We start from the raw sequence: 25,553 nt of genomic DNA, 5'->3' as shown, positions 1-25,553 counted from the left end.
TCGTTGCAGCATGTTTAGTTGCAGCATGCAGGCTTCTTAGTTGTGGCATGTGGACTCTTAGTTGTGGCATGTGAACTCATAGTTGCAGCATGTATGTGGGGTCTAGTTCCCTGACCAGGGATTGAACCCAGGCCCACTGCATGGGAGTGCGGATTCTTACCCACTGGACCACCAGGGAAGTCCCCTGAATTTAATATCTTGAATATCAGATTCAGAAAGTGTCTCTTGCTGTAACAGCTTTGAAAAAAAGAGTCTTTATACAAACTTGCAAAAAAGTCCCTAACAATGTGTTCAAACGTCCATATATTATAGAAAGACTCCCACAACAATAAGGAAAAATTTCATTGTTTATAAAAGGCAACATAGTTCATAAATACTTAATCAGAAATACAAAATTTAGCAGGGGAAAAAACCCTTAGAGGAAATTAATTTTTTTAATTTGTAAAAATGCCAAAAAAGGTGGCCAAAAAAAAAAAGATGGCAGCTGAATGAATGCAAAAATACTCAAAAGAGTATTTGTCTGAATTTTAGGCAAACTGTTCATTATGCAAGTTGGTCAATGAACAAACTGGTCACTAGGTAATTTATCATTAGGACATGTGGCTCTGGTCAGAGTAGTCTGTTCCTAGGGTAGAACCAACATGGCGGCCACGGGCAGGTTGGCTATTATGATAGAGCTGGATGGGAGTGTCCTATTGGATGAGTCTAGGTTACACCCCTGCTTCCAGGAAGTGGGGAGAGGGATATGGGGCCTCTCTGACTTCCATAGGGTAAGTTGGGGCCCTGTTCCCTTCTATGACCCACACAACCACAGAGGTCTCCAAATAGTAACCAGCAGATGTTCATTATGGTAAATGAATAGACAGACTCAGGTAACACGGACTCCAGTCATCGTTCATCAACCATCCAGTAATGTGACTTTGCAAAAGTTCCCTAAGTTCTCCTCAGCCTGAGTTTACTCATGCATAAAATGTCAGGGTGGAATTAGATGGGCGCTGCAGTCCCTGTAAGCTCTACGATTTCCTGAGATTTCACTGCTGTCAGAACTCCTCCCATGCTGTGACCTTTCCAGCAGACTAGAGGCTAGAATGGAGATAAGGAGTACCATTTTTTGTGAAGCGTTTGAAGACAGGCAAGACTTTGCTATAGCAAAGGTTAATGTGCCGTGTCTCAAAGATCCATTTCCCCAGGCTCTCAGAATGTAAATGTTAAAGTGATGAAAACAGTGAAATCTAGGCTCTGGTTCATTTGAATCAGGGCTGCTCACCCTTCATGGTGCAGCCCTGGAACAGAGGGCCTCCTCTGTGGCCTGCAGCTTCATAAACTTGGGTTTAGTCTGTCAGCACTGATTTAAAGAGATTTGGTAGTTCAGTTTACTTCTGGGAAAAAACTGACATTCACAGCGGGGTTTGGGGGCTAATAGTGAAACCTGAGCTGGCTTCTTCCCCCCCCGGAGGGGCGGAGTGAGTCAGATGTTTGCACGGAAGGCTGTGGTGTCAAGTCTACAAATTCACAGGCCTTATGCTTTCTCCACTTTAAACCGAAAGGTGTTGCAACATAGTTTTAATTGCTAAACCCTAGCTGCAAACCCAAATCTCTGGATTTGATAAGAATTGGGTGTGAAAGGCTGTGAATAATGGCGGTTTTCTTTCTTTTGTTTCTTATAAATTTATTTATTTTTATTTTTAGCTATTTTTGGCTGCGTTGGGTCTTTGTTGCTGTGCGCAGGCTTTCTCTAGTTGCGGTGAGCAGGGGCTACTACTCTTCGTTGCAGTGTGCGGGCTTCTTATCGCAGTGGCTTCTCTTGTTGCAGAGCACGGGCTCTAGGCGCGTGGGCTTCAGTAGTTGTGGCACGTGGGATCTAGAGCGCAGGCTCAGTAGTTGTGGCGCACAGGCTTAGTTGCTCCGCGGCACCTTCCCAGACCAGGGCTCGAACCTGTGTCCCTTGCATTGGCAGGCGGATTCTTAACCACTGTGCCACAGGGGAAGCCCCCTAATGGCGGTTTTCTGCCAGGTGTGTTTATTTGTTCCTCCCCTCCTTCATTTGCTTCCTTGTTTGTGCCTAAGCCCAGACCAAACGCGTGCTCTCCTCCAGGTGATAGGCCTGTAGAGGTGACTACGGTTTACCTTCATTTCTGTTCCTTGCTGGAATCTATGGACCTTGTATCTACCCCAATCTCCTGAGAACAAGCAACTCTGAATTCTTCTTGCCATAGCTGGTTGACTGACTGATTGTACATCTCAAATGCAAAACTTTGCATTTTCAAATACTTTTGTTTCTGGTTTAGAAGTGACAGAAAAAGCGAGAGGTTGCTGGTGGTAGTCTTCCCTAAAAAATAAGAAATACCCTTCTAGGTCTGTTTAAAAAAAATTTTTTTTTTTTTTGGCCTACTGAGACTTCTTCAATTCCTCCTTCATTTGGGCTTCCTAGCTCCCAGCCAGACTCACTCAGGATGGGATGCCCTGCAGGGTTTTGGCAAGACAGTAAGAACTGGCCTTTATTTATTTATTTGTTTGTTTTTGGCTGTGAGGCATGTGGGATCTTAGTTCCCCTACCAGAGGTTGAACCTGTGCCCCGTGCATTGAGAGCGTGGTGTCTCAACCACTGGACCACCAGGGCATTCCCAGAACTGGCCTTTAAATCCTGGCTCAGACACTTGCTATTTGGTTGACCTGGGCTCATCATATACCTCTCTGAGTTTCCACAAAATTTCCATAAAACAGGAGCAATAATAAAACCTACTTCAGAGATATTGTGAGTATACATAGTAGGCACTCAATTTCTAGTTCTTACCTCTATTAATTGAATCTATCAATTTAAACATTAAACTTAAGGTCCTTCTGCAAACTAAGTAAAGAATGCCATGGATGGATGGATTTAGGAATTCATGTTTACCAATACAGCTTAAAGGTGACGTTTCAATAGGATGTTTTCAGTTGCAAGGAAGAGAAAATGCTGACTGAAACTGGCATAAATAATAAGAAAATATGTTACCCAATGGTGTGATGGTTGATTCAGTGACTTACTGGGGTTGGTAAGGACCCAGGTTTCCCTGCTGTCTCTCAGCCTCCTCTAGAGTAGGCTGTATCTACTCGTGGTCACAGGTAACTGGAGCAGCAGGTAGAGGCATCATACTTAGACACAGCAATATCCAGAGGTAAAACAAGGGGGCTTTTATTCCAGTGTCCTCTTCTTCGGAGCCAGAAAACCTTTCCCAGAAACGTCCCATCAGATATATCCTTACATTTCAGTGGGCAGAACTGAGTCGCATGCTAGAGACGACTAATGAGAATTAAACTAATGAGTCATCTAATGAGATGACTAAGATAGAATTAAACCAGTTAGGATTTATCTCTAAGCTAGGGATGAGGTGAGCATTTCCTGAGTCACGTTGGGGAGGATAGCTCCTTGAATGAAATCCAGGTTCCATTCGCAAAGGGATATGGGGAGGATTGTTTTCATCACCTCCTCTTCACCCTGTTAGTGAGGAGGGATTCCCACTGTAGGGTTATGGGGGTGACCAAACACACGACACTTGACACTGGGCAGATGAGACTGACAGCAGTTTATTAGTCACCTATACTCAGCCTTGGGGAGGAGGACAACACACACCATGCAGGGCCACATGGGAGGTACACTCGGGAACACAGTATCTGTAGTATCTGCAGCCCCTTAGTTGCTGCAGGAGGATGTGATTGGCTTGTTGGAATAATTCCGTGGGCTGGCAGGAACTGAAGCCCACTTCTCAGGGATAAGCAAGAACTGTGCCTGGTCCCTTCGACAAGAAGGGTTATATGGCTAGGGGACCTTATGGTTGCAGTATAGTGGGGAGGGGGACTTGCAGTTAGGCCATTTAAGGTCCTCCCAATTTTATCAGATGTCAAGGCAGCACATAATATTGAACTTTAATGTTAGGGCTTAACACCACAGGGATGGATGTGGGATATATACATGTGGCAGATGACCATCCATCTGAGCAACCATCCCTTCCTGCCTTCTGTCATCCATCCGTCCGTCCGTCCGTCCGTCCATCCATCTATCCATCCATCCATCCATCCATCCATCCATCCATCCATCCATCCTCTATATCTTCCACAAAAGATTGACATTCTTTCTGCTTCTCTGGTTGGTTTCCATGGTGTCCAGCTCATAGTTGTTTGTGAGTGGTCAACATTTGGATCAGCCCTTCTAGACTTGTCGCCAACTCTTCACCTTTTTCAACTCTGCACAAGCCAGTAGAGTCAACTCATTGAGTCTGGAATGTGCTTTTTTCTGTTCTGCTTCTTCTTTTGCTAGAACCATCCTCCTCTCTTCTCCGCTTGTCCAAATTCCCCCTCCCTTGAGCCAAATCCCTCATCTTTCAAACACACCTTCTCTCCCTTCCCTGAATTCTGGTTCTTCATGTCAGCCCAGAACCTTCGTGCCAGTTGCTTTGTGTGCATAACCACACACTCCTGGGTGTCACTGCAATTAAATCATCGAAGTCCCGCGAAAGATATCCATGATATAGATGCAAAAGCAGTATGACTAGAATCTCTAAGTGAACATTTATCTAGCACGTGACATGTAGAAGGCACTCAATAAAAAAGTGTAGAAATGGTCAATAAAACACCTGAATAGCCTTAAAATTCTGAACATTATTTTTAAAAGGCTGCATATTGATTGATATGCAGAGATTTTCAGGGCTCAGAGAAATGATTTCTCTTTTTCAATCTAGGTCACCGTTTAACTGGCTTCAACATTTGCTGCATACACCCTTAGAATTTTCACATTACCTATGCACTATGTTGTTACTAACATGTTTCTTTAAATTGATTCATTTTAAAACCTATTCTAGATCTACGCAGTAGTATCTGTGACATCGGGGGCTTTATGTGCTCGTTATTTTCATGTATCTTAGAAAAAATACACAATTAAGATATCAAATAATTGCCTATGTGACACCTAAGCTTATTTTATGTGACACACTTGGGAATCTCTAATCTTACTATATTCATATTTACATAATTTATGATAAAAAGCCAGTCAGACACAAAAGACTACTATTGTATGCTTTTTTTTTTTTTTTTTTTTGCGGTACTTGGGCCTCTCCCCGTTGTGGCCTCTCCCGTTGCGGAGCACAGGCTTGGGACGCGCAGGCTCGGCGGCCATGGTTCACAGGCCCAGCCTCTCCGCGGCATGTGGGATCCTCCCGGACCGGGGCACGAACCAGTGTCCCCTGCATCGGCAGATGGACTCTCAACCACTGCGCCACCAGGGAAGCCCCTGCTTTCTTTTCTTTTCTTTTTTTAAAGGACTGACAGCTTCCATTCCTTCCCCGTGTATGCTTATTTTTTATTTATTTTTTATTTATTTATTTTTTTCTTTTTTGCGGTACTTGGGCCTCTCACTGTTGTGGCCTCTCCCGTTGCGGAGCACAGGCTCGGGACGCGCAGGCTCGGCGGCCATGGTTCACAGGCCCAGCCTCTCCGCGGCATGTGGGATCCTCCCGGACTGGGGCACGAACCAGCGTCCCTTGCATCGGCAGATGGACTCTCAACCACTGCGCCACCAGGGAAGCCCCGTGTATGCTTTTATCTGAACATTTTAGTAAAGGCAAAACTCTAGAGACAGAGGGAACAACAGTAGTTGCCTGGAGCTAGGGATGGAAGTGGGGATTGACCTTGAACAGGCACCAGGGAACTTTCTGGAGTGACGGAAACATTCTAAAACTGGATGGTGGTGATGGTTGCACACTGTATGAATTTAGAAGAATTCATCAAACTCTATATTTAAAATGGATACATTGAATCTTTTGTAAATTGTATCTCAAAGAAGAAGAAGGAGGAGGAGAAAAAGAAGAAAGAAAAGAAATAATCAACAAGGAGGGGGCAAGACGGGGCTTCTGGAGTCCTGGTGATGTTCTGTTTCTTGATCTGGGTGTTGGTTACAAGGTATGTTCACTTTTTGAAAAACTAATCAAACCATTCATTTATGCTTTATGCACATTTCTATATGAATGTTATATCCCAGTAACAAAATTTACTAAAAAGAAGAAAAAATCAGCCAAGGTAGGGACACCATTTCTTTCCAAGTAATAAAAAGTTATTACCTTCCTGTTTATTATTTTGTATAATCACATTGCCCTGCCAATTTAGTTTCATGACGTTAGGTGTTCAGGTTTTGCGTGTCTTAATACAGAAAGGATTATAAAAAGATACATTTAGCTACTCACACAAGTGCTATAAGAATGTCAGCGGAAGCAATTGTTTCTTAATTATTCATTGCAATTATCAACATGGACAATATTCAACTTGCAACCAAAATAAATAGATGTTTTAAGAGACCTTGGTGGAACAATCAAATCATCAGTCTCAAAAAGTAACCCCATCTCTCAGCCCAGTTCTCCAACTGCCTGCCAGAGTTTCAATTCTATATTTATCTCTTCAAATCAGCAGTATAGCAATTCGTTATTATAATAAGAGTTACCGATTTATTGTGTGCCGACTTTATGCCAGGCCCTGCATTATCAGAGTTTTTCATACTTTAATTGCCTCACTTCATTTTCACAACAACCCTGCCACAGAGTTGTTTTATTCTACTTTATAGTAGAGGAAACTGAGGCAGAGGGGTCCAGGCCCACATTGCTGGTGAGTGACAGAGCCAGAGAGCCAGCTGGAGTCCCACCCAGTGTGCTTTGCTCTGTCTGGGACCTGACGTCAGTAACAGGAAATAAGTGGCACGTGTAGAATTCTGAATCCCAAAACATGGCTCTTTACACGGTTACTATAGTTACTTCTCTACATCATGCTCTTGTTTTTTGCCAGGATAACAATGGATCCACTATTAGCCATTGAGGTGTTGAACCTCCACCATCATCATGAAACCTGAGGACATTTCAGTAGGTTTAAAATAGTGTTCCTGCCTTTTAATCAGACCTTTTATTTCAGAAGCCCCTGGGATATTAACAGGGGCTTTGTACTATGGAAGCTTTGTATTATGGAAGCTTTACAAATATTGTTATTTGCACCTTGTATAAAACATAGGGGCTTTCTAAAGGTAATACAGCTGTACTTTAGGCAGAGTCCCACAGGACTCCTTATAAAAGTGATGCATTTGGGTCGGGGGTGGTGTACACAGGTGCTCCCTCAATGCATTGCGGGAGGGAGAGGGCATCCAGGCAGAAGACGTGTGGAAAGAGAGGACTTGGATGTATTAGGAAGAAGAGACTCAGCCTGAGAGGGACAGGACAGAGGGGACAGGAGCTGTGCTTTTCAAGTGAATAAGTCTCTTGCTAAACTAGCAAACCCATGCGGAGGAAGTGGTTTGGATTAGGAATGGGGCAGGAGGACAACCAAGGCCTGAAATGTGTTATTAACAAGCATTTAGAGCACTGAGCTGTCAGGGAGAATAAGAACTCAGAATCTGGAGTTGTCTTGCCTCCTGTGTGCCAGCTGGCCGTGCTATGGTCAGGCAGCTTTATTCCCTTTTGGCATTTATGGACTCTCAAGGCCTGTGAACTTCGCAGATATGGCACACTAAGAGACACTCAGGACTAAAGACAGAAGCCAGATCTTCTGATCCCTTTAATTACAGAGTCATAATGGTGAAGAGGATGGTGACATCCAAGGACGACCACAGGGCCTCTCACCACTGGTGAGAACCAGATTCCTTCCCCTGGTTCTGTAGCTCCCAGCAGAGTTTTGGAAGCTGATTAAAGAGAAAATCAGTAATAATAGGTAATTAGAAACCTTATAAAGAGGAAAAATGCTCTCATCAAATTTACCAAAGCACCTGCATGGCTGGAAGTGGGGAAGGCATTGGAAACCTCGCCGACGGCAAGGGCCACTAATGCCAGCTGTTGGCCTAGAGGCTGGGGCAAGTGTGCAGATGGACTGGAGCTGGTCCCCAGGGGTGGAGGGGGGAGACTGTTTAGAAGCGTATTTCCCAGTCAGCAGCCAGTGGGTAAAAGGCTAAGGAAAGCCTTTTACCAGCCCCAAGAGAACCTCAGCTGGTGAAACCAGTGGCACAATGACCAAAGGCGACTGAGGGGGAGAAAGGGAGAGACACACACACAAAAGAGACAGGACCCACCACCAAGAAAGGCTGAGTTGAGTGGGTTTCTCCACTGGCCATCCACTTGGCTTTTCAGAATACCCCAGGAGGGTAGTTGGGAGGAGTTCAGCAAAGTCTTGGGTCCAGATAATCCATGCAGTTAGCTGCTTTCAGGCCCCTTTCCTCTTGGGGTCCCTTGGAACCATCTGTGTCCATCTTGGGAGGGGTGGTGGGAGGTAACTGAATGACCTCAGGTGGCTGAGTGTAGGTTTAGCCCCCAGGTGACCTGCTTGGACTTCGATAGAGGCGTGAGGGGCTCTAAGTGACAGAGGTGAGGTGGGGTGGGAAGGGGTGCTCCCCGCTGTGGGTAATCATCCAAGAGATTCATGCTGCTTTGGGGGCCGAGTTTCATTTGCTGGTTCCTTTTCCTATCTTGTTTACTGTTTTCTCTGTGGTGCTCTTTCATTTCTCTACTCAGTAAACCATACTGCCCAGGGTTATGGCCAGGGTTGTCCCAGGTGAAGCAGGACACCCTGAGTGAAGACTGAGACACAGCCTTCTCTGTCAACAAGGTCACATTCCAGCTGGTAATGGACAGTCATAAATGGAGTGAGTGTTTATGCTCAGTGGGGGCGAGCAGGGGGGGTGGTTTGGGAGCCCAGGGATGGGGAGGGGTTGAGGCCAGGGAGGTCTCCCAAAGGAGGGGGGAATTGGTGCTGGTTTGTGCTAGAGTTGCCAGATAAAATACAGGACGGCTTGTATTTAATGCGATATTTGTGACATACTTATACTTAAACAATTATTTGTTGTTTATCTGAAATTCAGATTTAACTGAGCATCCTGTGTTTTCATTTGCTAAACCTGGCAATCCTAGTTCCTGATGAATATACAGGAGTTAGCTGAGTAAACAGAGGGACAGGAGGAAAGGGCATCCCATGGAGGGAACAGCATGTGCAAAGACCTGGTGGTGACCATGCTTCACTTAAGGAACTGAACATTGTCCAGTGGCTGCAGCATGGAGTCCAAGGGGAAAGGGAGGGGGCAGAGAGAAGGCACTGAACTGTCACCTGGTTGTTGAAGATGTGCTAGGTGCCAGGCACGTTGTGAAGATCTAGGGTGCTGTTGTGAGCCAGACAGACACAGCTTCTGCTCTCAGGGAGCCCACGGTTCAGCTGAGCAGCAGTGAGGGGAGGAGGGAAGGACAGGCACTGTGGAAGTTATAGCTGGGGGACATCAGCCTGGCTGGGAGGTCAGGGAAGGTCAGAAGGGCCTCTCTGACAACATGGTGAAAGACGAGGAGACTGGCTTGCCCCGGGCTGGGGGAAGCGTGTTTTAGGCTAAGGGAACAGCATAACGGAGGCCCTGAAGTGAAAAAATGTGCAGCGGGTCCCGGATGCCAAAATGTGGCAGAGGGGCTGGGGTCCTGAAAGAGAGAAGAGGTGCAGAGGAGGGCGCTGGACAAGTGGGCAGGGGCCAGATCCTGAAGGCAGTGGGAGCCACTGAAGGAGTTTAAAGCAGGGAGGGTGACACAACCAGCTTTGTGTTCTTTAAGGTGACTCACGGTGGAGAGAAGAGGACGGATGGGTAGTGTGGCAGCAGAGAGAATGAGGGAGGCCAGGAGCGGGCTACTGCAGATGCCCAGGATGGACAGTTTGGTGGCTTGGCCCGGCGCGATGGTGGTGGAGATGGAGAGAGAGGGAAGGAGAGATGGATCCAGGCTGCACTGAGGAGGAAGACTTGGCAGGGCTGGGTGGTCTGGCACCGGGACGTGAGGGGGTGGGAGTAGCAGGCATGACTCAAAGCTTCTGGTTTGGACAGATGGGAGGATGGTGGCACCACTTGCTGAGCTGAGCTGGGGACTTGGGAGGCTTGGGGGTGGTGAGGCGAGAGGGTTCAGGTTTGCACATGTTGAAGGTGAGGAAGCTGGTGGTGGACCACGGGGGACAGACTGTGAATGAGGAGAAACCCGAGGGGAGACAAGCAGAGCTGTGTTCAAGTGTCTCTTCTCAGACTTGGCTGTGTGGCCTTGATCACCGACTTCACCTCTCCTTGCCTTCGTTTTCTCACCTGTATTCATGGGATGATGTGGGTCGTCTTCATAGTTGTGAGGGTGTGGTGGGAAGCCTCCAAGGTCACCCCTAATGACCCCGCCTCCTGGTATTCAGGTCCTTGTGTGGTACCCTCGCACACTGCAATAGGCTTGGTCTGTGAGACCAAGAGACTATGGGTATGTCACTTTCAAGGCTGGGTTGTAAAAGACATTGTGGCTTCTCTGTTAGGTTACTTGCTTTGGGGGACGCCAGCTACCAGGTTGTCAGGAGAGGCTCATGTGAAGAGGAGCTACTGCACTCTGTGAACAACTACATGAGTGAGCTTGAAGCAAATGTTCCTGCCCCAGCCAAGCCTTCAGCTGACTGCAGCCCCAGCTGACATCTCGACTGCAAGATCCGCTACCTACCTAATCTGCTTCCAGAGTCTTGACCTTCAGAAACTGAGATAAGAAACGTTTGTTGGGCTTCCCTGGTGGTGCAGTGGTTGAGAGTCCGCCTGCCGGTGCAGGGGACACGGGTTCGTGCCCCGGTCCGGGAAGATCCCACATGCCGCAGAGCGGCTGGGCCTGTGAGCCATGGCCGCTGAGCCTGTGCGTCTGGAGCCTGTGCTCCACAACGGGAGAGGCCACAACAGTGGGAGGCCTGCATACCGCAAAAAAAAAAAAAAAAAAGAAATGTTTGTTGGTGGACTTCCCTGGTGGCGCAGTGGTTAAGAATCTGCCTGCCAATGCAGGGGACACAGGTTCGATCCCTGGTCCAGGAAGATCCCACATGTCACGGAGCAACTAAGCCCGTGTGCCACAACTACTGAGCCTGAGTGCCACAACTACTGAAGCCCGTGTGCCTAGAGCCCGTGCTCCACAACGAGAAGCCACCACAATGAGAAGCCCGAGCACTTAACAAAGAGTAGCCTCTGCTCGCCACAACTAGAGAAAGCCCGCGTGCAGCCAAAAACAAAAACAAAAACAAAAAACAAAAAAAAGAAACGTTTGTTGGGAATTCCCTGGCGGTCCAGTGGTTAGGACTTGGCACTTCCACTGCCTGGGACTGGGTTCAATCCCTTGTCGGGGAACTAAGATCCCGCAAGCTGCGTGGTGCAGCCAAAAAAGAAAGAAAGGTTTGTTGTTTTAAGCCCCTAAATTTTGGGACAACTTATGATGCAGCAATAGAGGACTGATCCAGAGTATAAAAGCACTTAGCATAGTGCCTGGCACATAGTAGGGGCTTTAGGAAATGCAGCATCTGTAGGTCTGGAGTTATGGATTTGGGAATCTTTTGGGAATCTTTGGGCTTAGAGACAAGAATGGAATCCACAGAGGTGGCTGAGCCAGTCCACAGGGAGGAGTACATGGAGAAGAGAGTATGGCCTTGGCCGGAAACCTGGGCTTAAGGAGTGGGTAAAGCAAGAGGAGGAGCATCTCTATGAGTCTAAGAGGAAGGAGGAAAACTAGAACAGGGCTCGGGGAAGAGGTTGTCCCTAGGAGAGTGTGGTCAGTGACATCACTGCAGGGAGGCCTGAGAGGAGATCTGAGGAGTGTCTTTTGGATTCAGCAACAATGAGTTTTCTGGTGGCCCCACAAGAGCTGTGCAGGTGGAGAAGTGGGCCCTAAGGTCAGATTGAAAGCTGTATATAAGTATATAAGGGTAAACACTTTCCACCCCTAAGCCCCAAACCAAGATGGTTTACAGGAGAATCCTATAGAAAATCCAAACCACAGAAAAACCCCAATTTTTTTTTTTTTTTTTTTTTTTTTTGCGGTACGCAGGCCTCTCACTGTTGTGGTCTCTCCCGTTGCGGAGCACAGGCTCTGGATGTGCAGGCTCAGCGGCCATGGCTCACGGGCCCAGCTGCTCCGGGGTATGTGGGATCTTCCCGGACCGGGGCACGAACCCGTGTCCCCTGCATTGGCAGGCGTACTCTCAACAACTGCGCCACCAGGGAAGCCCCAAAAACCCCAATCTTATAGAAGCTGCTCTAGTGAGTAGACACTGATTTCTTAATTTATTTTTTAAAAATTATTTATTTAGTTATTTGGCTGCCTCGGGTCTTAGTTGCGGCACACAGGATCTTTGTTGCAGTAAGTGGATCTTTCATTGTGGCACGCGGGCTCTAGAGCGCTCGGGCTCAGTAGTTGTGGTGCATGGGCTTAGCTGCCCTGCAGCATGTGGGATCTTAGTTCCCCAACCAGGGATTGAACCCCACGTCCCCTGCATTGGAAGGTGGATTCTTAACCACTGGATCACCAGGGAAGTCCCCCCTTAACTTATTTTATGAGGCTCATGTAACTTTGATAGCAAAATCAGACAAAGACAGAATAAGATAGGAAAATAGTAGGCATATCTCATTCATAGATGTGGACACAAAAACTCTAAATTATTAGCAAATGAAATCCAGCACTATATTGGGAAAAAAAGCACATCATCAAGGAATGCATGGAGAGTTTAATATAGTAAAATCCATGGTGTAATTAATTACATTGGGGGGAAAATCTCACATTTGATAAAATTCAACACCCATTCATAATAAAGCAGAATGGTACATCCTTACGTTGATACAGGGTATCTACCAAAAATCTACAACAAACACCATATTTAATGGTGCCATATTAGAAGCAGTCAAGAACAAGATAGAAATGTCACTATCATCATTGTTACTCAACATTGTGCTGGAGATTTTAGTCAGTGCAGTAAAATAAGGAAAATGAAATAAAGACTGGACAGGAAGATACCAAATGTTATTACTTACAGACTCTATAACTACTTACATAGAAAATTCAAGAAAGCCTGTAAACTTCCTAGAACTAAATTAGAACTAAAAAAGTTTGCTGGGTATAAGATTATTATATAATACGAACTACATTTCAATAACCATCAGTAGCTTATAAAATACAAATTTGAAAATATAATTTACAATAGTATTAAAAACTTTGAGATGTGTAGGAATTGTTCTGAGAAAACCACTGACAAAATTAATTCCTCTCAGTTTTTAGTTGAGGAAATAGAAGCCCCGAGAGGAGAAATGACCCCTCCAAGGACACCAGTAAGCCAGGGGCAATTTTGGATTTTCAGTGGCACCAAATCCTGGAGATCTGTGTTGGGTAATTTCAGCATTACCTATCTTTTGTAAAAAATAAAACTCATATTTTTCTGATTATAAATTCAGCATCCATGCATTCTAGAAAATATAGAAAATTCAGAAGAACATTTGGAACTGGTTAAGTCACTAATATTCCCATCCTACTCCCTAGAACCAGGATCAATGATTTCGTGTATTTCCTTCAAAATTTTTGCCTGTGTATATTTACATTTTTAAAAATAAAATTAGGATTATACCATGTATACCATTTTGTGCACTGCTTATTTTCACACACATTTCCCTGTATCCTCACCTAGTCTTTTTGAATATGATAATGTAGCATTCAGTTATGTTGGTGAAGCATATGCCATTTATTTAACCTGTTGAGTTTTCAGAGAAAAACCAAGTAGCAGATATGACTGTGATGATCCTGCAGATAAAAGTTAAACCCCAGAGGCAGCTCACGCAATCGCAGCCATGAAGCGCAGGTGAGTTTCCAAGGCAAGTGGTTATCCTGCTGAGGGGGAAATGGCAAAAACCAACATCACATACCTGGTCCCACCTGGAAAGGGATGGAGATCTGATTAGCAGGAAGTGAATGGGATTTGGAAAGACGCTATGCTTGGAGACCAATTAGCTCTGAGACTTTAGGTAATTCCCCACTCTTTGCAGCCTTGGCTTCCTTCGTGGCGGTAGCGGCGCCAGCTTCATCTAGGGCCGGCTCCTTCAGGCCTCAGAGCCTTTGCACTAGTCGTTTCCTCTAATGAAGTCACTCTGCCCTTCTCCCCACCTGGCTGCCTTTCACTACTCCGCTGACAAGGCTGGAGAGGTGACCTTACTACCTATCCCACAGAAGGCAAAGTCGGGAGGTGCTCTGGCCACAGTCCCAGAGTCCAGATCTTCCATAGCCACTGTATCTGAAACAGAGGTCCCCTCCCCTTATTCTCCAACTGATTCATGTACCTCCCAACATTTATAATTATAACTTGTCATTATTTTGGCTACTGGCTGTTTCCTTGGGTCTTTTCTGTTTTCTCCTCTCAGGATGCCCCGCCCTCTTGGTGGCCGCTTTACTCTCCAGGCCTGGAACATGGGAGTTCTCGGGGCCCCATGAGAGTTCGTGAAATGACAAGAGAAACAACTGTGGGGACCCTAGGCCTGAGAAATTAGCGAAAACTGACGGGGTCTGGGCTGATCCCAATCTACAGGCGGAGGCGGGACGTCGGGCGGATTCTGGGCGGAGCGCGGGGAAATTTGGGCGGAGCCTCGGGCTCGATTGGGGCGTCGGGGCGGGGCCTCGGGGCTGCTGCGGAGTCGGTCTGACCTAGGCGCCCAGGCTACGCCTGATTGAGTTGTTCTGGCCGCTCGGCCCTCCGGCCACCATCCCACGCCGCCGTTAGGGGGCGTCTGCGCTCGTGGCGCCGCGTCTCGACTGATAAGGCGCCGCCCGCGCCGGGCGGCAGGAGCCGCAACTCCGGGCGCGGGCTCAGTCGTCCCTTCTGCCGCCGCCGCCGCCGCCGCCGCCGCCGCCGCCGCCGCCACTGCCGCCGCCGCCGGGCGCGGGCTCACTCGTCCACGCGTTCTCGTTCCCCGGCCGCCGGCGTCTCCCGGCCCGGCTACCACCGCTGCTGCAGCGCAGTGAGTAGTAGGGGCGGGCCCACGGCTTGGGGGCCCGGCTCGGAAGGGCTGGGCACTAGCAGAAACCCGCGCGGAGCAGCCCGGGGAGCGGGGTTGAGGGGAATCCGGGCGGCGACGGGGCCGCACTGAAGGGACTGTGGGGAGCCCGGGCGGCGCGCTCCGGGGCTGGCACGAGCTCGCGGCGGGCTGGCTGCGGCCGGGGGCCGGCCTTGGGCGGAGGTTCCGGGCCCCGCCCGGGTGTGGGGGGACGTGCGGGGACGTGCGGGTTCGGCGGACCCGGGTTCCAGGCTCGGGTGCGTGCCACCCTCCCGGCCCCGAGAGTCTCCCGTCCCACGCCGGGGCCGGATCGGGGCGGGGGACTCCGCCTGCGGGCAACAGCGAAGCCCTGCCCGGGTGGGAGCACCTCGAGGTTTGCTCGAAAATGATTTGTTTGGGGTGGTGCTTATTGGCCATCGTTTGCCTTAATTTAAAGCCTACGGCTGGGCTTCTGAGCCCAGCCTTAGGAGATTTTCCGCCCCAAAGAGATTGACTGCAGCTGAGTTCTTTATGCTCAGATTTGTGTGTGTCAGGGCATTTTTAATGCTGGATGTCAGAGGTGATAAATGGCCGTGGAAAGGGGGAGCCCCTGAAGCACCTGCCGGGCTGTCAGTGGTGGAGGCTGTGTCTGGGGAGTGGGACTCGAGAAATGAAACAGATCCTGTTTGGATATTCTGCTGAAGTTATCATGTTTCTGCAAGTATACCAGTTCTAGAACAAGTTGATAATTCCAATTTTAGGGCTTTGTGATAGAAGAGGTTTGAGTGGTCAAGAGACCCGAGGTGACCTGGTTTGGCTGAGAATGTTTGGGGTAGCCTAAGTGTCCCTTACCCTTTCCCCTTGGCATGTTCATTTTCTTGCGGTCACAAATGCCTAGGTACATGAGTGATCCCAAGATAGGAAAGAAGGGAGGGGCCAGCATTTAGCACAGGACTGAGCCCAAGATTGAGATGTTTTCAAATGAACAGATGTGTAGCTAGGAAAAGGAAAATCTTTTTACCTGCATGGTTGGCAGGCTGAGAGAACTTGCCCTTTGGCTGAGAACTATCAGGCCATACTAATACTTCATTTTGTTTAACACCATAGATATTAAGGATTGATGGTCAGGGACCGCCATAGATGCCATTTCTAAGGTTTGTGGGATTTGAATTTTCATAAATCATATTTTAAAGCATTACTGCATAAAGGAATTCTAGCGTTCTATGAATCCCTCAGTGTTTCTTGGATTTTGATATTTGGAGTCTGTTTAAAATGGAATACACGTATTTATTTGGATTTGGTTTTACCTTGGAGATAATCCTGAGTCATGCTTTAGAGAAGTTCCTTCTGTGATGAAGAGCTCAGCTGTCTGGTGGTCTCTGTGGAAGCCAGATGCTTCCCTTTACCTGTAGGTCTCCCTTCTGGAGCTCGGGGGAAAGGAGGATGGTGTAGGGGAGACTGGAAGCAGATTAAGAGGCCTTCTCTTTATGTGTGCCCTGTCTCCATGCCCATGCTCTAAATTACTTGTGTTCACACTCTCAAGTTTCTCAATTTACCACAGAAATTTTATTTATGCTACTGCCACTAGTATTTTCACATTTGTTTGATACTTGTCAGTTTACCAGTGGTTTTTTTAAAAAATAAATTTATTTATTTTGGCTGTGTTGGGTCTTCGTTGCTGTGCGCAGGCTTTCTCTAGTTGTGGCGAACGGGGGCTACTCTTCCTTGTGGTGCGCAGGCTTCTCATTGCGGTGGCTTCTCTTGTTGTGGAGCACAGGCTCTAGGCGCACGGGCTTCAGTAGTTGTGGCACATGGGCTCAGTAGTTGTGGCTCATGGGCTCTAGAGCACAGGCTCAGTAGTTGCGGCACACGGGCTTAGTTCTCTGCAGCATGTGGGATCTTCCCGGACCAGGTCTCGAACCCGTGTCCCCTGCACTGGCAGGTGGATTCTTAACCACTGCGCCACCAGGGAAGTCCTACCAATGGTTTTTGATTCATGACCTCATTTTCTTCTCTGCAAGAAGCAGCTGGGCATAAAGAGTGATTTACTCAGTCTCATAATTAGTAATGGAGTCGACGTGGGATACAGATCCTCACCGGTGACCAGTTCTCTTTCTTCTGCGTTGGCCTGCCTGTGACTTCAGAATTCTAGTCCGGATCTTTTACCCTGTAGGCCAGTTGTCGCCTTTGTGTTGTGCCCAAGTGGTATCGTTACTTTTGGGAAGGTGCTGTTATTCCGTTCTATTTTACAGAAACTGAGGATAAGAGGAATTTTATGGTTTTGTGACTGTTTGTGGCAGCTCTTTAGTATTAAAGTCACTTTTCAACGTAGAGCGCCTTTCTCCTAGACCACAAAAGGATTAGTTTTCGGACAAAACAATCCATTTCTGCAGTGGTTATGGTTGGGATAAACCTAACACCATAATCACATTCCCCTTGTGCGCCTGGCTACCTATGCCACCTTGTATGTGAATGTTAACCCAAAAGACTCCTTTAGATGTCGCTGAACTAGTTACTATAAAAAGTATTTCACTTTCAAACTCCCACATTTCAAGAACAGAGAAATTCAGCGCAAAGGTAACTCAGAGGGTATGTATAGATGGAATTTATTGAGTCTTCTTTTCTGAAAGCCAGACACAAAGATTTCAGTAGGAAGGTGTTTTAAAAGGGCTACCTGGAAACTTTGGGAAGGCAGTAGTTATACATTTTTATTATTTATTCAAGTTTGGAGGTGTGTATTGCAGTGTATAGGTTATTATGTAGGAGCAGGACTTTTAGCCCGGAGAATTCTTAGTCTGTAGCAGAAATGATAAACCCAGAATATTTGTGTTAAATTAGTTCATCATAACCATGAAGCCTGTAATTGAGTTCTGCAGTGGTGAGGAGAATGACTTTCAGGTGTTCTTATGCTACTCTTTTAAGTCATTAACTTGTTGAATTGTGTAGTTTTCACATTTGCTGCTATGGAAAATTTTTAGCGATTTCTTTTAAGACTTTTATAAATTCTTGAGTGTGTGTTTTCCTTAACGTAATTATCTGCTAACATTACACTGTCAGACTTTGTACATTAGTCATAATTTTCAGTACTGCTTTACATTCTTTGGGAACGGTCAGCTGGTTGTTTCCACATGTATTTTATTTGCGCCAAAGGTCAGCTCTTTTCAGGTGAACTGATTTTATAGGGTCAGAAGTCTTTCTTTGAACTTTACAATTGTTTGTGCTTGGCTGCATTCACTGTTGTTTAAAATGATTGTTAGAAAGGAAAGTCACTTTAAAGGAAATTTTTTTTCATTGTTACCTTCATAATCTCCATTCCTGGACAGTTTTGTGATTTTTCTTTGTGTTCATCAAGTAAAACAGGCCCATTTGATGCCCATTTCAAGATCTTCCTTCTGCTGCCTGTCTTGTGGTCCTTTAATTTCTCATTAAGCCCTCCACTGGAGAGTGCCAGAAGGGAGAGAAGATGAAAAGCAAATGAATCATTTTCTAACTGTTAGCAGCTCTGGAAGATGACTTGGAAATTGAAGCTATTCCGGAAATTCTTTTGCTTTCATTCATCTGCATTGTCTCTGAGACGGTCCTAACAGTCATCAATTCAGAGGTCGATTATCCAGCTCTTGGTTGACCAGGAATCTCTGCCTTTTTTTGGTTTGTTTCTTGCTGTATCTGAGCATCTTCACAGAGGATGTTTGGAAGTAAGGTGCAGAGATAAAATTTAAACTAATCAATACTATTTTTTCCCCTTAGAGCTCTTTAGTGAATGTTTTGATTTGGGGGGATAGTTTAATAGTTGTTATTGGAAGTGACTAATAGTAACTTCATTTTATTTTGATGTATCTTACACACAAATGAAGGGAGGCTTTTGGGTACTTTTTAAGAAACATGGGCTTATATAGATTCCCATAATTGCTTTTCTGAATTATTAAGTTTGATGTTTTATTACATCTTTGTACTGGAACAGAACCTTGGCTTTTGCTGTGGAACAGGTTCAGGGGCATCATCTAATTTTGTGTGTGTGTGTGTGTGTGTTTGCTCAAAAAGTTATCTTGTTTTGACTTAGCAGTAAAAAAGAAAAAAAAAGGATTAATAGTGGACAGTCCTTGCATAACAGCTGCAACTTTGATGATGTCTGTTTTTTTACGTGTCTTTGGTCTCCCATTTCTTACCATTCGGATATTCATGGAGTGGAGTTCTTTACTTCACTTAAGACAGGACAGGGCTTCCCTGGTGGCGCAGTGGTTAAGACTCCGCTTGCCAATGCAGGGTACATGGGTTCGAGCTGTGGTCCGGGAAGATCCCACATGCTGCAGAACAGTTAAGCCCGAGCACCACAACTACTGAGCCTGAGCTCGAGAGCCCGCAAGCCACAACTACTGAGCCCGCGTGCCACAGCTACTGAAGCCCGCGTGCCTAGAGTCCGTGCTCCGCAACAGGAGAAGCCACTGCAATGAGAAGCCCGCGCACCACAACGAAGAGTAGCCCCCATTCGCCGCAACTAGAGAGAAAGCCCACGCACAGCAATGAAAACCCAATGCAGACAAAAATAAAATAAATAAAATAAATAAGTTAAAAAAAAGAGAAAAGACAGAGTATAGCAGCCTTCAATTACACTAGTGAGTAGGTTCTTGCTATTTTGCTTCAGGGGAATTTTTACAAACCCATTGTGATTGCTCACTTTGAGTTACTGTTAAATAATAAATCCCTACTAGGTGGATAGGGTTAATAGATGGCTGTAGGGGTGTTTTAAGTTAATCCTTTCGATTTCTCATTTCTTGGATTCTGTTCTTTCAATTTCTATCCAAGGAGGGGTTTTATGGAAAGATCTGGACTAGGAGTCGGGAAACCCAAGCTCTTGTTCAGTTACTTTCTAGCTGTGGGGACTTGAGCAAGTCTCTTAATCTGCCGGTTCTCTCTTTTGCATCTCTAAAAGGGGGATAGTTATTCACACTCTGCTACTGTATCAGAAATGTTGGGGGGACACTCCCCCCTCCCCGCCCCCACCCATTACTTAAATTGTTTCTTTATTCAAGAATCCCTTTTCAGGTTGTGCTAATATGCCTGCAGAGTTCCACTGAGTAAGCTCTTCCCGGAAGTCCTCCATTTTCACATTTGGAATGGTTCTTGGTCTTCCTTTGCTCAGGTCTCTGCCAGTCCATCTATTATATAGTACTTTTTGTTTGTTTGTTTGTTTTCATTTTTGGCTGTGTTGGGTCTTCGTTGCTGCACGCGCACTTTCTCTAGTTGAGGCAAGCAGGGGCTACTCTTCGTGGCGGTACGTGGGCTTCTCATTGCGGTGGCTTCTCTTGTCGCGGAGCACAGGCTCTAGAGCACAGGCTCAGTAGTTGTGGCACACGGGCTTAGCTGCTCTGAGGCATGTGGGATCTTCCCGGACTAGGTCTCGAACCCATGTCCCCTGCATCGGCAGGTGGATTCTTAACCACTGCACCACCAGGGAAGCCCTTATATAGTACTTTTGAATTTTATTCTGTCCTTCAGTTGCTGCTTGTTGCCTTTCTTCATAGATTGAAAGCTCCACGAGGGCAAGGACCATACCTTTCCTCGCTCTACCCTGCAGTAAATGTCGGTTGACTGAATTATTTTTGAGGCTGTCAGTAATGAATACTTCAGGTGATGGGAAAATGCCAAAGATGGGCATCTTACCAGAACTTTGGGATGACTGGCCTTTTAAATCGCTCAGTTGCTGATCTACTGATCTGTCTGTTGGATCAGTAACTGAATCAGGTGCTCGTAATACAAATTGGTAAAACGTATTTCTTGGTTCTGTTACTTCAAATACTGTTTATGAAGCAAGTCAGAGGAATGAAAGGTTGTCACAACAGCCCTGAATTTGTTCCATTTCTCACCCTATAGCATGTGGAGACCTATCTATATCCAACTGCTGAGTGTGGAGAATAAAAACTGACCCCACGTTGTCTGGTCCACATTTTAGCTTGTTTGCTTTGAAGAATTTGCAAGGTAGAGAAATAGATGCTTCAGGCTCTGATTTCAGCCCCTGCTGTGCTATGCAAATGTTCTCTACATGCCTGAGTGACCTTTTGAGAAAGAGCCTTTGTGATCTTCTGTAGCCAGAGCCTGTTCTGGAAATTAGTGTGCCAGATTCCTCTAAAAGTGGGAAAAGTGAATCTGTGCAAAGACCACGTTAAGAAAAAAAAAAAAAACAAAGCAACCGTAACAGCGCTTTTCCTGGATAAATACGGATAACTTCATGTTTCTTACTGTCTTTTGCCAAAGCTTTTGAAATTTGCTCTGGAGTTTGCTTTGCCGGGTGATTTGGGGAATGATGTGTGTGAGGGAGAACTGACTAAAGCAGTTCAGTAACTGGGTAACTGTTTAAGTGCTTTTGAATTGTAGATAAAAATAAATTCAAACTGGCATCTTTAGTATCTGGGTGTTTATCAGTGTCTTCAGGCCGGCTCTCCATAAGCGCCGGGGGACTGCCTCTCAGATGTGTAAGGTTCTTTTTGCCCCCAATTGTGCTTTAATGGTTTGGCATTTAACTGTTTTCTATTTTTTTTTTTTTTTTTTTTTTTTGCGGTACGCGGGCCTCTCACTGCTGTGGGCTCTCCCGCCGCAGAGCACAGGCTCCGGACGCCCAGGCCCAGCGGCCATGGCTCACAGGCCCAGCCACTCCACGGCATGTGGGATCTTCCCGGACCGGGGCACGAACCCGCGTCCCCTGCATCGGCAGGCGGACTCCCAACCACTGCGCCACCAGGGAAGCCCTCTATTTGTTTTGATTATTGTACAAAATGAAATGTATCATTATTAAAAATATAATTAGTTTTTCTGTTTTACAAAAGAGCTACCATTCTGACATACTTCTCCTGGAAAGAGATACCGGTGTCTTGGAGGTTTATAGTTTTTAATGCTTTTGCTATGGTGTTTAGTTTATATAGCTGAAATGCTGATGAAAAAGTTTTCCCTTTCTCTCTTTCTCTTAACCTTTTTGATAAGGATCATCACAGGTTTGTACCAGGATAAGGTTGTAGAGGTAATCATATTCTCCTGTAGGAATTCTAAAAATTGAATTTTCGGAGAAGGTAGGTAGAGTTTGAATGACTGGTTTACTCACTAGGCTCTCTACCTTCTCTAAGTATAGGATAACTCTTTCTCTGTAAAGATTTGCCAGTCTCTTGGGGACCCATAGAAGGCCTTAGAGGAATCCTTTCCTCCCCAGATCTTTGCCTTGTAGCAGGTTTTAGTTGAGCAAAGATGAGTAGTTTTCTGGTGTTTGGCCTGCTCTGTTGGGTGAGAAAACTTTTCTATTCTGTTTTCATAGTTTCATGCACTGTCACATGTCTTTTTCTCTTCCCCAAGTTTCCCTGGAACCTGGGCTCCCCGAGACGCAGCACTGGAGCAGATGGATAATGGAGACTGGGGCTATATGGTGAGAGGCTTTTGCAGATGCATTTTGAAGGCTGGCAAATTATTTTTGTGTGTCTTTCCCCGCCTCTTATGTATTTTTAGGTATAATACATCTCATAAGAATGAAAATTATCAGTGGTGCAAACCGCCCCCCCCCCCAATTAGTTTAGATGTATTTTTTGGGTGTTTTAACTTTGTTTGGTGTTTTTAGGTAAGCAAGCTCAACATGGACTCTCTATGTAACTTTTGATAATCATTTTTGTTTTTGATCTTTAAAGTATGTTGCCCTTAAAGCTCTTCCATCATAGAGTAGTGACTGTTAAATGTCTAGTAGGTAATGGGTAGAGAGGACATTTTCTTGTGGTTGGGAAGGTTAACGGTTGAGAAGGTGCCACTTCTCCCACTAGCACTTTTTCTCGCATGTGCATGTGTCTTCCTATTTTCCTTTTCCTTTGCTAAGAAATATTTTATTTGTATAGTACCTGTCTTTATTTGTCTTATTTTATTTCTTAAATATGATTTTAAAAACCAAACGTGTGTATTATTTAGAGAAGCTTGCTTTTCAAAATTAAAGGCCAGATTGCAACATTAATGTTACAAAAGTGAATATACTATCAGATTATGAAGTTTGAAAGCTGCTATTAGCCTTTGGGTATATGAGATTGTGTTGACCAAACTGTGTATTTTAACTTAGTATTTGATACTGGTATTTCCATGAAAAAGTTAGGAAGACTAGGTCTACACAAATTTTTATTTTTAAAATAAATTTCATGATTTCCCGCCTCCTTTTGAGGGGGAAAAGACAAAAGAAATATTGAAAGTAGATGTTTTATGTTATCAAATCATTTTTATTCTATTTTATGTTAAATTGAGTTAAGAAAAATGAAAGTTTTTTTTTTTTTAATCTGAAAAAAACTTAAATGAGTATATTTTAGTTTGGCCTCTCTCCTCCCATAATATACTCTGACCTGAAAACTTCTCTCTAGATACTGGGCCTGAAATAAAGTGCCTTTGGAAGCCATGTCCTCCTTTTTTAGTGTACGGCTTTGAAGAATTGGACGTATCCCTTTTCTCTATTGAAAGCAAATGTTAGATCTCTTCATCCGGGTGGGTTTCTCACTGAAAATAAAGCTATATTTTGCATCAGTGGATTGCTAGATGTGTTGTAGCCTGAATCTTTTGCTTTGCTTGTTACCACTAATTTTCTTAATCTGTCAAAGTTAGGATTTAAAAACATTTCAGATGACTGATCATTTTTTAAAAACTTGCAGATGACTGACCCAGTCACGTTAAATGTAGGTGGACACTTGTACACAACGTCTCTCACCACACTGACGCGTTACCCGGATTCCATGCTTGGAGCTATGTTTGGGGGGGACTTCCCCACAGCTCGAGACCCTCAAGGCAATTACTTCATTGATCGAGATGGACCTCTTTTCCGATATGTCCTCAACTTCTTGAGAACTTCAGAGTTGACCTTACCCCTGGATTTTAAGGAATTTGATCTGCTTCGGAAAGAAGCAGATTTTTATCAGATTGAGCCCTTGATTCAGTGTCTCAATGACCCCAAGCCTTTGTATCCTATGGATACTTTTGAAGAAGTTGTGGAGTTATCTAGTACTCGGAAGCTTTCTAAGTACTCCAATCCAGTAGCTGTCATCATAACCCAATTAACCATCACCACCAAGGTCCATTCCTTACTAGAAGGTATATCAAACTATTTTACAAAGTGGAATAAGCATATGATGGACACCAGAGATTGCCAGGTTTCCTTTACTTTTGGACCCTGTGATTATCACCAGGAAGTTTCTCTCCGAGTCCACCTGATGGAATACATTACAAAACAAGGTTTCACAATCCGAAACACCCGAGTGCATCACATGAGTGAGCGGGCCAACGAGAACACAGTGGAGCACAACTGGACTTTCTGCAGGCTGGCCCGGAAGACAGATGACTGACCTCCAGCACTGGGAGAAGTTCCTGGAAATGGACTCTCCAGGAGATCGAAGAGGCTGATTTTTTTTTTTTTTTTAAAATCACAGTGTGAGATTTTTTTTTTTTTAATATTTGTATTTATTTGAAGGCACTGGGGACCAGAAGGAAGGAAGTTTTGTGCTTCAGCAGACTCCTCTATGTTTTGTTCCCTTCACCCTGAGTATGCATGTGCCTGTTCAGAGCCTCCAGATACCTTTTTTATAAAAAGAAGTCTGAAAATCATTATGGTATATAATCTACCCTTAACAGAGCTTTTTTTTATTACAGTGCTAAAATGATTTCTGATTAAATAGTCCCTAACTCAACTAGAAGGCTAAAAATGAAGGAATGAAAGAATAAACAGAGTACTCATGACGCCTTTGGGAAAAATCAAAACATCATGTAGGGTGACCTAGCTTTCAAACCAATAAGCAGTATTATAATATTAAAGGAAAACTGTTCCAGTCATTTAAAAGTACTTGTTAAGTACTGCTTTTTACAGTTATGACAACTGTTTCTTTCTATGCATATAAATCAAGCAACCAAATATCTGTAGCCATGGAAATGTCTGACTAGAAATATTTATATTGGCTTCTGAATACAAAATGTCCCTGTGGTAGAAATCTTACTTCTTATGCCTGGTGCAGTATAATTCCCAAGTGTACTGTCTACCAGAATAAATAAATAAATAAATAAATGAAATATGAAAATTAGGTTTGTATTTATTGATTATTGTCAGTTAAGGGGGAAAATCATATTTGTCTAAAATATGCATTGTTTTATGTCCCAATAAATGCTGCCTATAGCACATTTGTATTTGATTCAGGAGGACTCAGTGGAACTTTAGGATGTGGTTTATAGAATTCTCCTATGCTGTTGAAGCAGGGAATTGATGGAATTATTAGTTTTGTCTAAAAGAGTGCATATCTGGACAGTGAACGTACAGTTTGACAAATTTTTTTCAAATAGGACTTATTTTGAAGATTATAGATTTTTCTTCAGTAAGCCACCAGTTGTCATTGCTCTATGACCCTTATTCTAGCTTTGTATCGAGTACAGGGACAAACCGACTCTTTAGCCATTTTATTCTCATATATTATGGTGACCCCCACAAATGTATTTTTTTATTAAGGTTAAATTTCTGAGGAGAAGAAAACTGCAGTGAATGAAGGATCTAGAACAGTTGGAAATATCATGTACTTTTTAAAATTTTACTGTAGTCTTATTTTGCATAAGTTCATTTGATTTTGCATAAGTTCATTTGATTCTATTTCTTGGAAGTTACTCACTGGAAGGATTATGTTAGCTATAGTGAAACTTCCTAGTTTGCTAGAACACCTTTTAAAAGAGAGTTCAGAAATTTCTTCCCTGTCGTCTA

The 25,553-nt window shown here is 44.9% G+C and overlaps 1 protein-coding gene across 11 annotated transcripts in view; it reads left to right on the top strand.

Annotated features, from left to right (window-relative positions):
• KCTD6 (potassium channel tetramerization domain containing 6) overlaps positions 1–24,888 on the top strand; it is a 56,760-nt gene extending 31,872 nt beyond the window's left edge. For 2 of the 11 annotated variants that reach the window (XM_049715366.1, XM_049715365.1), the window contains exons 3-5: positions 10,315–13,650; positions 22,154–22,223; positions 23,473–24,888. In XM_049715366.1, coding sequence (XP_049571323.1) covers positions 13,640–13,650; positions 22,154–22,223; positions 23,473–24,159 — 768 coding nt within the window. In that variant the 5' untranslated portion in view covers positions 10,315–13,639 and the 3' untranslated portion in view covers positions 24,160–24,888. The other 9 variants (XM_049715369.1, XM_049715368.1, XM_049715364.1 and 6 more) reach the window with 8 other exon arrangements.
• Positions 24,889–25,553: the final 665 nt, after the last annotated feature.

The sequence above is a fragment of the Orcinus orca genome, chromosome 10, assembly GCF_937001465.1.
Source record: "Orcinus orca chromosome 10, mOrcOrc1.1, whole genome shotgun sequence".
NCBI classification, from domain to species: Eukaryota; Metazoa; Chordata; class Mammalia; order Artiodactyla; family Delphinidae; genus Orcinus; species Orcinus orca.
The sequence above is the reverse complement of the archived record's forward strand: the minus strand, read 5'-3'. Positions and strand labels throughout refer to the sequence as shown.